Source organism: Pimephales promelas, chromosome 17 (assembly GCF_988280905.1).
Source record: "Pimephales promelas chromosome 17, fPimPro1.hap1.1, whole genome shotgun sequence".
Classification (NCBI taxonomy): Eukaryota; Metazoa; Chordata; class Actinopteri; order Cypriniformes; family Leuciscidae; genus Pimephales; species Pimephales promelas.
In genome coordinates this window covers 9,162,613-9,175,606 of record NC_142785.1, presented here as the reverse complement: position 1 = coordinate 9,175,606, position 12,994 = coordinate 9,162,613, and the positions used below count along the sequence as shown (strand labels likewise).

At 40.5% G+C, this 12,994-nt stretch overlaps 1 protein-coding gene across 2 annotated transcripts in view; it reads left to right on the top strand.

Annotated features, from left to right (window-relative positions):
• Window positions 1–12,994, top strand: part of lrp2b (low density lipoprotein receptor-related protein 2b) — an 86,782-nt gene that overhangs the window by 20,441 nt on the left and 53,347 nt on the right. For both annotated transcript variants that reach the window (XM_039691185.2, XM_089121872.1), the window contains 10 exons: window positions 1,186–1,388; window positions 2,963–3,103; window positions 5,594–5,803; window positions 6,108–6,303; window positions 6,460–6,585; window positions 6,751–6,881; window positions 7,027–7,164; window positions 7,473–7,751; window positions 7,837–8,076; window positions 10,958–11,080. In XM_039691185.2, the coding sequence (XP_039547119.2) occupies window positions 1,186–1,388; window positions 2,963–3,103; window positions 5,594–5,803; window positions 6,108–6,303; window positions 6,460–6,585; window positions 6,751–6,881; window positions 7,027–7,164; window positions 7,473–7,751; window positions 7,837–8,076; window positions 10,958–11,080 (1,787 nt within the window). The remainder of the gene's footprint in view (window positions 1–1,185; window positions 1,389–2,962; window positions 3,104–5,593; window positions 5,804–6,107; window positions 6,304–6,459; window positions 6,586–6,750; window positions 6,882–7,026; window positions 7,165–7,472; window positions 7,752–7,836; window positions 8,077–10,957; window positions 11,081–12,994) is intronic.

The window sequence follows — 12,994 nt, the reverse complement described above, 5'->3', positions numbered from 1 at the left end:
GATTATGCGCTGCACGCAACTCTGCAGTCAGTCAATTACAACTTTTCCCATCTTAAATTGTTAAAAACACGGAAATCAATATGTGGCGGTCAGCGCTGATAATGTGGTGGGCTGCCACTAATAAATGTATGGGAAACACTGTACCGGTTATCACTCGGATAAACATAGGCTATTTTAATACCGCCGTCTCCCTCATAGGAAACCTTGACATTTTTATTTTTTAAAAATTGCGTTTGCTCCCTAGGTCATTGCACCCCACAGCTCAACAACCTGCTCATCACCTTAACTTTCACTGCATTTGTAGTCAATGCCATATTATCCAGTAAACACTAATAAACGAACAGAACGGAAGTTAACTTTGGGCCAGCTAATCACCATGGCAACGCGTCTGATGAAAGCGTCTATTGAGAATGAGGAGTCACGTGCCTATTTGGGTGGGGTCTGAGCCATTCGGCCATGATGGTAGGTGACGCTATCGGTTACCAGGGTTTTTATCGGTTTTTAACGCAGCAGTTACTTCCAGCCATGGTAAAACAGTGCGATATTGCGAGAAACTCCTCTACTACCGAGCTAAAAACACACGTAATCAATACTGTTTTGTCGTGGGAATCCTACCAACATGGCGGAAAGGGGAGGGGCACTGTAAAATGACGTCAACTTCTCATTCTCAATCGACAAAAACTGATGTGAAGATGTTCTTATGCGTACATCAACTGAAGAGCATGCGTACAAACTTTTCGTGCTCATGATATACCAGTAATTAGAATAATCCAACATTTTTTAATAAAATGTAAATATAAATATACAATCAGGTTAGCTAAAAAATGTTGATAAGGTTGATGACGTCTGAACCATAAAGGGGTATTTGTGGGCATTCTGTAGGTGGAGTTGATGCACTGGTTCAATATTGCGGTCAAATTTAAACTGAAAATGGGATTTATAAAGTGGGGTGCATTTAGGAAAATAATTGTGCATGGACATTTTATCAATCGTTCGTAGGATCATTCTTGAATTTTTAAAATTGTTGGATTTCAAACATTTTTGTGGACAATGGGGGTCTTTGTAGACAAAAAATGGTTGAGCCCCACTGATATAGTGCATTTTAAAAAAAACATTCTGATTGATAAATTTATGTTTATATGTTTGTGTAAATTTATGTTTGTGTGCTCTCAAATGTGCCACTAGGAAAACAGTGCTGAATGGAGGTCATCAGGTCCCCCATCCTGTCGGGATTTCAGTATTCGAGAACCATGCCTTTTTTACTGACTGGGTCAAGATGGGTGTGATTCGAACCAACCGCTTCAATGGCAGTGACCCGACTTTTCTCTACCGCTCTACTAACAGGCCTGGACAAATTGTGGTTTCCCATCCAGCTCTTCAGCCCTTCGGTGAGACAAAGTTGAATGTTTATAATACAAACTATAAAATACTCACAAATTTACCGAGAACAATGTTAAGGCTCAATCCCAATTCACCCCTTGTCCCTACCACTTGGCCCTTCCCCTCCATTTTGCGTGTTCATGTCTAGGGGTAGGGAGTCCCGATTCTTGTTAAAATCGAGAGGTAGGGCGAAGGGGTAGGGCAACATAGCCCTCGAAATGGAGATTTTCTTAGAGGCACACTCCAAAAGTAGGGCTACAAGAAAGTTCACAGAATGCATTGCAAATCACAGACAAGATGGCTTCTCAAACGGTTAAACATTTAAATTTAGCACCAGATGATTCCACTATGCACTTTATTTACTCTTATAATAATACTGTAGTCATTTAAATTAAATTAATGGTATAATAAATTACCTTTCCGAATCCGAAAAGACATACATTTCGAGGAAGGAATGTTATAAATTATAATCATCATGTTTCCTCAAAGATAACCCTTTCACACGTACGATCATACCGGTGTGATCAGTCTTGGCTGGTCCCTGGAGCGTACGATCACACCGGCGTGATTAGAACGTTCAGTGCATCTTGTCAGCAACTGCTAAATTCAAACTTGCTCTTGCGCGTTGGCTAGCGCTCAGCCAGAGACAGACGCACTCAGTGCTGTCATATATCACAACTATTGAGTGCTTTCAACCACATAATGTTTATTTTAGGTTTCAGACATTTAAATACACATATGTACTAGCAAAACAATGATTTTGAGTTTGTAAAATACACACAGATGTCTATGGAAGTGGCAATAATAATCCTTTGAATTATAATAAGACGACACGTTTTATTCATATCAGATACACATTGTGTAAGAGCTTAACATTTGACCCTATTCTTCTCCCAGTTCACCAGCCACTTACTATCATGTATTTCGTGAGAAGTGGAGGAATTGACATTATAAATCCAACAGATCCGATTCTCTGAACTGAAAAAGAAACTAAAATGGTGCCGCCCATTGTGCATACAGCTCAACCAACGCGGTTATAAAGATTTCTAAACAACAAAACCCATCCACTTGCACATATTTGACAATCGGAATATCAGTGTTTCATGATATAGCTAATACATTTTTGAATATTTTAAATAAAAAAGGAAAAATTACATAAAAGCAGATCATCATTCATTAAGCGCTCTGTTGTGTTTGTGCTGTGTCGCGTGACACGCAATGACGCGTCACCATGGAAACATTAAAGTGGTTCTATAAAGTTCTAAATAACGGTCGCCTTGAAAAACTCACGCTGGGGGGTCAGTTAGAATATTTTAAACTTACGTGTGGAGCTGCGCTGATTGTCAGTCGTTGTCATGGCGAAATCCTGTAAAAACTCCGTAACGGCAAAGCCATCGACTGATGATGTATTGGGTTCATGAAGGGTTGTTCCATTTCGTAGGGGAATATTTCAACCCCCTGTCCCTTGTAACTCTGGGCCAAGGGGTATACTCGAAAACAAGGAGTACGGCCAAGGGGGGAATTGGGATTGAGCCAAGTATACATTTAAGTATACATCATAATTGCCCTTTTCTGACCGCAGTGATAAACCCATGTGGCAGACACAATGGCGGGTGTCAGCAAATCTGCCTTCTGAGTCACCGCACGGACAACGATGGATTGGGTTACCGCTGCAAGTGTCGCCTAGGATACGACCTTCAGGATGACCGCCACACTTGCTTTAGTGAGTGACAGACAGAGGAAGCCTGCCCGGCAAATCATGAACCTCACCAGGGCCGGATTAACCATTAGGGCAACTATTTACATCATAGCAATAATTATATAAATCATTTTTACATTATTATAATAATTGTTTGGGATCCTAAAACACCATTGATAATGTAATGTAGACTGAGACTCAACTAAAAAGATGTTTGAGCCCTTTTTATTGTCCTGGTACAAATCAATGCGTTTTCTTTGTTCAACAAGCAGTTCATGGGTTGAAGCTCTTAATTTTGATCTCTCAAAGAGTACGAGATTGATGCATTTAACCTTAAAATGTACAAAATTTTCTTGCAGGGGAGCATGCCAGCGGAACCCCCCTAGAGGAACAGTAACTCAGTAAAACTGTAAATGCTATATTAAGGGTCCACCCAACATAGTTCCATAGTCACTTCGAGTTACGTCAGAAGTGACGGAGATTGGGGGTTTCGCATAGAAAGCCAATCCTCTTCGAGTATTTAACCACGAGCCAATGGCATGCAATGCCTTGGGGCTGCGGAAATTTGCATAGCGTACTCCGCCCTACTCCGTGAGTATAAAAGGAGGACTTTGCGCTTCTCCCTGGACGCCTCAGCGCTGAAAGAGTGAATTTCCTCCTCTCTGTTGAAAGAGCTACACGTGGCACGTCTTTTTAAAGATGGTTCGGCCGTGTTCTTCTGGATGCGGTCGATTCATGTCGTCCTCTGATGGTCACGATTGCTGCTCTGTTTGCCTGGGTATTCAGCATGCAGCAGCAGCGTTCGTGGATGACTCATGTTCCTTTTGTGGGGATATGACCATCTCTACACTGCGATCGAGACTCAATGATCTGACTAAAGTGAGAATCCCCGCGTCCTCTACTCGTTCAGCTTCTTCTTCGAGAAGCTCTTTGACTCGCGGACAGGGTGATCTGCTGGTGACGGTGTGGAACAAAAACCCGACGAGAGATCCTCGGGCCACACCCCCCGCCCCAGTGTCAGAGCTAGCGAGCGCTGCTTCGATTCAGGCGTCTGCCTCTTCGCAGGTACCGTCTGTTTCGTTAAAGCAACGGCTATCTTACTGGATAGTGGACGCCATTGCTTTGTCTTACCAGCAGCAAGGTCGACCGTGCCCCCTTGGTGTAACGGCCCATTCCACTCGGAGTGTGGCCTCCTCTTGGGCTCTAGCGCATGGCGCCTCACTTACAGACATCTGCAGAGCTGCAGGCTGGGTGACACCAAACACCTTTGCGAGATTCTATAATCTGCGAGTCGAACCGGTGTCCTCATGTACTCGCTTCCGCCAGTACTGGACCCGCTTAGGTGTCTTCGCTTGCTCGCCATTCCACTCCTCGGACTAGATACGTGCGATATTCCTCAGTAGTCTTCCGTGAAGCCTTGAGTCCTCCAGCACCCATGATGTGGGCACCACTGCTGTTGCTCTGGTTGCCGGCTAGGTGCCTCCATGTGCACGGTTCCCGACGGTAACTGTCTCATGTGTATTTCCACTGTAAGCCTCTCTGAGCATGTGTCTTCCCTTGGCAAGCCATCTGCCACCCCTGGAGCTATTCTAGTAACCACCTGCGGTTGGTGCTCCAGTGATCTTCATATGTGTCCCTATGCGGCCATATGTGTATTCGTAAGTCCTCCCTACGGTAGGCATCTGGTAGCATCTCCATCCCGGGATATGTTTCCCAGTGTACCTTGGTATTCTTGTGTCAAAGTAGGACTCCTGGTGATACCCAGGTTCAGGGTTCAGGGGTCTAGACTTTCGCAGGGCACTGGAAGACAGCTTGAAGATGGCGTGATGGCTTTGACCCCCAATCTCCGTCACTTCTGACGTAACTCAAAGTGACTACAAAAGGGAACGTCTTGGTTACGGATGTAACCCTCGTTCCCTGAGTAGGGAACGGAGACGTTACATCTCCCTGCCACTTCTGCTGTACCGCTGGGTAGACGCCTGAGTTCAGTCTTGGCTCCTCAGCGAAGACATACTGCGGTTGCGTTCACTTCCTCCTTTTATACTCACGGAGTAGGGCGGAGTACGCTATGCAAATTTCCGCAGCCCAAGGCATTGCATGCCATTGGCTCGTGATTAAATACTCGAAGAGGATTGGCTTTCTATGCGAAACCCCCAATCTCCGTCACTTCTGACGTAACGTCTCCGTTCCCTACTCAGGGAACGAGGGTTACATCCGTAACCGAGACATTTTACAAATTCCTATAGGAAAGAACAACCATTTATGAACTTTACTCCAGCATAGTTCAACAAAGTTAATTTTAAGTCGGTAAAACTGTAAATGCCATATTAAAATGTCCTTGGACAAAATATACATTTGGCTTGCCTAAGAGGGGGCCTACAAGACATTATGTCCAGGGGCCTCTGAACTCTTAATCCAGCCCTGAACCTCACTGTTTGTTTTGTTTGCTTACAGTCTTTATTTTCAATTCAACTGCACTAGATTCTCTGAAACAAACATGTCTGTCTCTTTCAGAGATTAAAGATTATTTACTGGTGGCCACTGCACACGCGGTCAGGGGAATTCCTCTGAACATGTCTTCTCAGGAGGATGTCACCCTGCCGCTCGCTGGCATGGCCGAAACCTTCTCTGGTTCTGGAGTGGAGTATGATGGGTCAATGGAGACCGTGTTCTACAATGACAGAATGCGGCAACTCATTTACAAATCAACCATCAATGGCACCAGTAAGTTGTCGGAAAACATGCAGCTTTTTTGTTGTTGTTTTTTAACAATTGGATACTAAACTGTTCAGTGGTTTTCAAACTTTTTTATGCCAAGTAACATCTTTGATTAAATTTAAACAGCAATGTTAAAATTATTCTGATATTATAAATGAAACATGGAAAAAAATAATAATTCCATAAATTTAGTATTTATTACTTTTTAAATTAAATTGAATTCATATAAAAAATTATAAAATGGATTTTCACCATTTTTATTACCATTTTAAAAAAGAACTAAAAAAAATATTTTGTGGTTATATCTCAGATCATGAGATTCTGACAGGTTACAGAGTGGGCTCTGTGGAGTCAATGGCATATGACTGGACCTCTAAGATCCTCTTCTGGATATCCAGCACATATCGCACCATCTCAGCTTTTAAAGTAACAGATGGATCAAGACGGGACATTGTTGTTAAAAACCTGAAATACCCCCGAGGAATTACTTTGCACCCCAGTGCAGGGTATGAGACATCATGGTCAAGAATACATAATTGAGAATTTAATTTTGTGCTAAATAAAACATCTTCATAATGTAGTGTAAATACAGAATAACTTAATCACATATAAAACCTAAATAGTCTAATAATCTAAATAAAGGTCTATTTTGCAATTTTTAGATACCTCTTCTGGTCGGATTGGTACCGTCCAGCTGTGATCACCAGAGCATACACAGATGGAAGCAATGCTGTTCCTCTAATTAACACAACTCTTGGCTGGCCAAATGGACTTGCTGTTGACTACCTGTAAGGAAGTCCTCTTAAAATTAACCGTTTGATTTCTGAAATAGTTTGTAAAAAGATTTTATTCATTTTCCATTTATTCATTCCAACACAAATATCAGTTTGGACAATTAAAAAAGAGACCCAAAGGCTGTGGAATGTGTCTTAGATGTTTGTTGTGCTCCACAGGATGGATAGGCTATATTGGGTTGATGCACAGCTGGACCGGATTGAGCATGTGAGCATTGATGGACTTGACCGACAGGCCTTCTCCAGCATTGGACAAATCACTCACCCTTTCTCACTTACGATACACACAGGTTGTCACTTCTGTGTTTCTTTATTCATCTCAAAGCAACAATTATGATGTTGATGTTGAGATGTTTTTAAACTACACTATTATACAGCATTTTTTTTAGATTTGTTCCACTTGTCACTGACTGATCTGTCTCCACCATTTTTTAGATCATTTGTTTGTGTCAGACTGGAGGACGAATTCTGTTTTCCGAATGAGGAAGAGGGATGGTGGGGAAAATATAGTTCTCCGAAAGGGCATCTCAGGCATAATGAATGTTAAGGCCTATTCAGCTGATCTCCAGGACTGTGAGTGACACAGATAAGCTTGTGCTTACTGAACAGGTTATAAAGTTTATTGTAGCTATGTGGGCGCTCAGTTTGTCTGTAATTTATCCAAAATCTTTGTAAAAGATTAATGCTGTAAAAGATGAAGTGCTACACACTATGACTCAATGGAAAATGCTAGACTAAAACAGACTTCTCCGCTCCTCAAATACATAAAACATTAAGATCTATTTTTTATTATCCTTGTACTTGTTGTTAGATGTAAAGTATTATTTGTCACATGCAAAGTAAGTAATAATCAACTACTGTAATCTCATTGCTGTGTGCAGTATTCAAAAGCAGATGCAATATGATTCCAAACGGTCGCTGCAGCCACTTCTGTTTCCCTACGCCTGCATCCAGCCGTTTGTGCGGATGTCCCTACGGCATGAAGCTGCAGGACAACCAGAGAGACTGTGTGAAGGATGACTCTGAGCCCCCACCAGATAATAACTGTGGAGACTATGCTTTTCCCTGTGACGGGGGCCGATGTGTGCCAAATTCTTACCGTTGCGACGGTGTGAACGACTGCGTGGACAAAACAGATGAAGCCAACTGCACAGATCCAGGTGTGTATGAACATGTGAGTGTGCTTGAGCACCACCTGAAGACCTAGACATGTCTATGAACAACTAATTTATCCTTTTTAATCAGGTACAACCTGCTCTCCAAATGCCTTCACCTGTGGGAACAAGCATTGCATCCCTGCTAGATGGCGCTGTGACGGACATGATGATTGTGGTGATGGTACCGACGAGGATAACTGCCCCACACGTGGTCCAACCACCTGCCCATCCAACCTCTTTGCTTGCACCAATGGAAACTGCATCCCAAAAGCGTGGGTGTGTGATGCCTTCAACGACTGTGGCGATGGTTCTGATGAGAGACAGTGCAGTGAGTATTGAAGAATTTCAGTAAATATGCATACATTTTTATTGTCAAAGACATTTTGATAAAAAAATACACTCTAAAAAACCTTAGCACTGCCCATGTATAAATTTGACACAGCAATACATTAACCCTTGTGCATCCTTATGGACATTTTTGTCCTTTTCATTTTTGTTTTTTTGATCACTTTGCCTGTGTTAAAGGAACACTCCGACTTTTTGGGACTTTAGCCTATTCACCTTACCCCCCAGAGTTAGATAAGTCCATACATACCTTTTTCATCTCTGTGCGTGCTATAAGTCTGTTTGACGCACCCACCGCTAGCCTAGCTTAGCACAAAGACTGGATGTGAATGGTTGCAGCTTTCATACTAATCCAAATGAGTGACAAAATAACGCAAACGTTTTCCTATTTACATGTTGTGGTTTGTATAGTCACAGAGTGTGCAAATATCAAGGCCATATGAGACACAGACATCTTTTGACCGTATAAATACTATATTTTCTGAAGGGGAAGCACTGCTACTTGGGCAGAGTGATAACAATCACCTGAGACGCACCGTGACGAGGAGCAGAGTGTTCGCTCAGTGTTGGAGTAAAGAGTCAGCAATTACTAACGTTAGATAGAAAAGCATAGTTTATCATGGGTGTTTGCTTTATTGTATGAGCTGTGACAATAAACAGGGGAGACCAGGTAATACAGTACCATGTTTCATTGATTTCCAACCAAAAACGCACCCAGATTTATAAATATCACATGAATAAATAATTATTATTACAGGAATCAATATATTTTAAATGCAATTTATTAGCTGAACCAAATGTATTCAACAGTAAATACATTTGCCTATATAATATACAGTATTGCATTACTATAGGATAGAATAAGGGGAAAGTAATAGCACAAATTGTTTTTGCACAATGAACTCACAGCCTATCGTACCCTTTTGCACGCTCAAGTTCGTTATTTGCATGGTTATTTCAAATTTAGGCTACTAGGCGCGCCGCGCGCAGGGTGCAAGTTCAACGCGGTGAACGCGCTCGTTTTTTTTTCCCAAGCGCGTCCGCACCGCATCAAGATAAAAACATATTCATACCCTAATCATATAATAGTGTCTCTGACGTTACATTAGATCTGGCTAAAGGCACTGTTACAGTAGGTCATCTAAAAACATAACGGAACACTTACCTCAGCCGCAGGTGATCCACTTGTCCTGTACTATCGATGGGATGGCCGTATCCTTCAGCACATTATGGTCCGTGTGGCAAATTCCATTTTTTCAAAATAGTCGTCCTCATTGAAATGTACCGAGCAAACATAATGTCCCTTGATAATCTTAGGTGTGTTTGGATAAATATCCAGAGTAAGTTAGCCATTTCTTCATCCAGTCAGCGTTTTTAGTTGGAATTCTGTGAAACATGGTATTACCTCCCCTGTTTACTGTCGCAGCTATTTACAATAGAGCGAAAACCCATGACTCTAAACTACGCTTTTACTATTTATAAATTGCTGACTCTATTACCCAAACACCGAGCGAACTCTCCGCTCCTCACCACGGCGTGTCTCCGGTGATGCGGTTATTACGCCGTCAAAGTAGCAGTGCTTCGCCTTCAGAGAATAGTTCCCAGGTTTTATACGGTTAAAAGATGTCTGTGTCTCATTTGACTTTGTTATTTGTACATTATGTGACTATACAAATCACAACATGTAAATAGGAAAACGTTTGCGTTATTTTGCCACTCATTTGGATTAGTATGAAAGCTGCAACCAGTCACATCGAGTCTTTGTGCTAAGCTAGGCTAGCGGTGGGTGCGTCAAACAGACTTATAGCACGCACGGAGATGAAAAAGGTATGTATGGACTTATCTAACTCTGGGGGGTAAGGTGAATAGGCTAAAGTCCCAAAAAGTCGGAGTGTTCCTTTAAAGCTAACTGCAAAAAACTTGGCACAGGTGTGTATTTTTATTGGAATTTTACTATTTCACCGTCATTTTCTTAAAAAAAATATTTTTTTGCATTAGGTACAAAAAATACTCCCTCTCAGCACCTTTTGGACAAAAATGTCCCCATTGAAACCCATTAAAACTGCCATTTTTAATCCCCGTTTCAGTTAACTATAAAATTATGCAATCTTTGTTAAGAGGCTTTCATTCTGATGGCAAGGCTTCAAAATTTTATTTTGTACTATTTTTTATCTATGGTGCCAATTTGTTTTAAGTTTGGCCTATAAAAGCAATATCGCTTTATTCCTGTTTTCTGGTTCGGCATACTATAGAGCCAACTGGATAAGTTATGCAACAATATTGTGTGGGTGTGTTGGTATGGATTTCAGAGTGTGGTTAGTATGTGTGTTATAAAAAATATGTGTGTGTGTTTGGATTTTGAATTTGCAGTTTTTCTCTCTCAGTATTACAATTACTGTGAGCACCAGTGGGGTTTTGCTGGCACCCAATGGGGAAAATATGTTACTACGCCCAAACAAACTGTTACCGAAAGCTCATTTTTTGAGATATCATCCTCAAATTTGGAACACAACCTATTTAGATTTATTAGCTTTGATTTTATTGCAGTTTTGAGTTCAACCTAATTTATAAAATATATATTTTATATAAAATATTTTGTATAAATAATTTTCATAAAGTTATACCTATATAACTTTTTTTGGATTTACTTATTATTATTTTTTTTACTTCAGCAATAATCCGCAAAGGGTCTTCTTTAAAATGATACCAAACTTAAGTCTGTGCTCCAAAGCGTCACATTTTTATGACAGTTTTTTGACATGGACATTTTTGTCCTCTTTTTACCTATGTGTAACTTTTTTTTAATTGATGCACAAGGGTTAAGTTAATTATAACCATTGTCATTCTCCTCTGTCCTCTTCCAGATTCCACTGTCACCACCTGCCAGCCTGGCTTCTTTCTGTGTCCAGATCACCGCTGTATCTATAACTCATATGTCTGTGATGGAGACCAGGACTGTTTGGATGGCTCTGATGAGAAGGACTGCGGTAAGACAGTGATTTGATTTTTAATGCGAATCACTACAGGCAAAAACAGTGTTTTTTCAGACTAGTGGACAGAAAACATCCAAAATACACTTTAACTGTATCTTTTAAAGCACTTTATCTATTTGGGTCTGTAGATTTCAATTACAGTATATATCTTTAAAGGCCGTTTTCTCAAAAGGAGTTTTTCCTCCTACATTGAGTCAGAAATCTCTACTTTAGTAACACCTTCACACAGCAAACTTATTTTACAGTTTTATTCTTAAATAGATCTGAAGGTTTTTAGAGAGGGGTTTGTTCATATATAATTGTCCTGATTTTATATAACATTTATTTATTTATTTATTATCAGTGGAAAAATGCATTTATTTTTGGGTGTTGACAATATTTTCTAATTTGTGGAGTGATAAATAGAGATATCCAAAATCTCCTTTCTAAAAACCTTTGACTGTAATATATTAAAAAAAATGAAACAAGAATTTTGAAATCTAAAGTTCAGATTTTTGTTCTTGAAATGTATGCACATTAATGCATATTTAATTAGATAATGCCTCATTTGCATATTTAAACACATAATTTAAAATTTTGTAATTATGAATGTAATCAATTAACTGGTGAAGCATGGTAATACAATATAATAGATAATTTGGAGCCAGACTTGTAAGATTTGTATTTGAGCATCATAATCTTAAAATCGACTCGGAACCTAACTGGGAGCCAATGAAAGGACTGGAAAACCTGAGTGATATGGTTGCATATTCCCAGTTAAGCGAATAGTTCCCAGTTATTCCTATACCCAGTTAAGATCCTAGTAGCCGAATTTTGTTCATGTTGAAGCTTGCGTAGTCTAGATTTAGAAACTCCGGCTTAAAGGGCGTTACAATAGTCAATCCGAGAGACGACAAAGGAATTTCAGCTACAGGAAAAGTTAACATTGGCCGCAATCTAGCGATTTTTCTTAGATGGAAAAAATATGTTTTTACTCTGAATGAAAGAATCAAATGAAAGATTAGCATCAAATATAACTCCAAGGTTCCTCATTTTACTTTGGATACCCAAAACAGAGCCATCAAGAGTCAAAGACAGAGAGACAACTTTGGAAGTTTGATGACGAGAACCAATGAGCATAACCCCAGTTTTATCACTGTTCAAACACAGGAAAATATTACTCATCCAGGTTTTTATTCCAGTAATAAAGTCAGAAAGAAGATCAATGTATATAAATCTGCATATCGTCGGCATACAAATGATAAAAGAGGCCAATCTCAAGAGATAGCCAAGTGGTGATAGATATATGTTAAAAAGTAAAGGGCCCAGAACTGACCCCTGGGGCACACCAATGAGAACAGAGCTAATCTCAGACCTATGGTCACCCATTGAGATGATCTGGGAACTGTCAGAAAAGTAGGATCGAAACCACTTCAAAACTGTCCCTGACACACCAGACACTCTCTCAAGACGTGTAAGCATTAGACTGAGATCAACAGTGTCAAAAGCGGCTCTTAAATCTAACAGAATGAGAATAGATGTTGCACCAGAGTCAGATTAAACTGATCATTGTTGATCCATACAGACCAGGCCCCACAGTTAGGTGTGCATGTGATTCTTGGATTAATTGCAAGTTTAACCACCATAGAGTAGGCAAGTTTAACCACCATAGAGTAGGGTGACCACCCGTCCTGCTTTGCGTTGTACTGCACAGCATTTTCACCCCTTGTCCCGCACGTTGCATATTGAGGAAATGTCCCGCATTTTCATCAGTCTATTGTTTTTTTAATTATCATATTAAGAAAATGTGCATGCGTTCTTTTGCCTTTTTAAGAATGCATTTCCTACTTATTACTTTTGCTGCATAGTTCCCTTTCAAGGGAACTTCGAGCTGCGTTGGCTAACGCTATGGGTACGCTCTGCGTGATT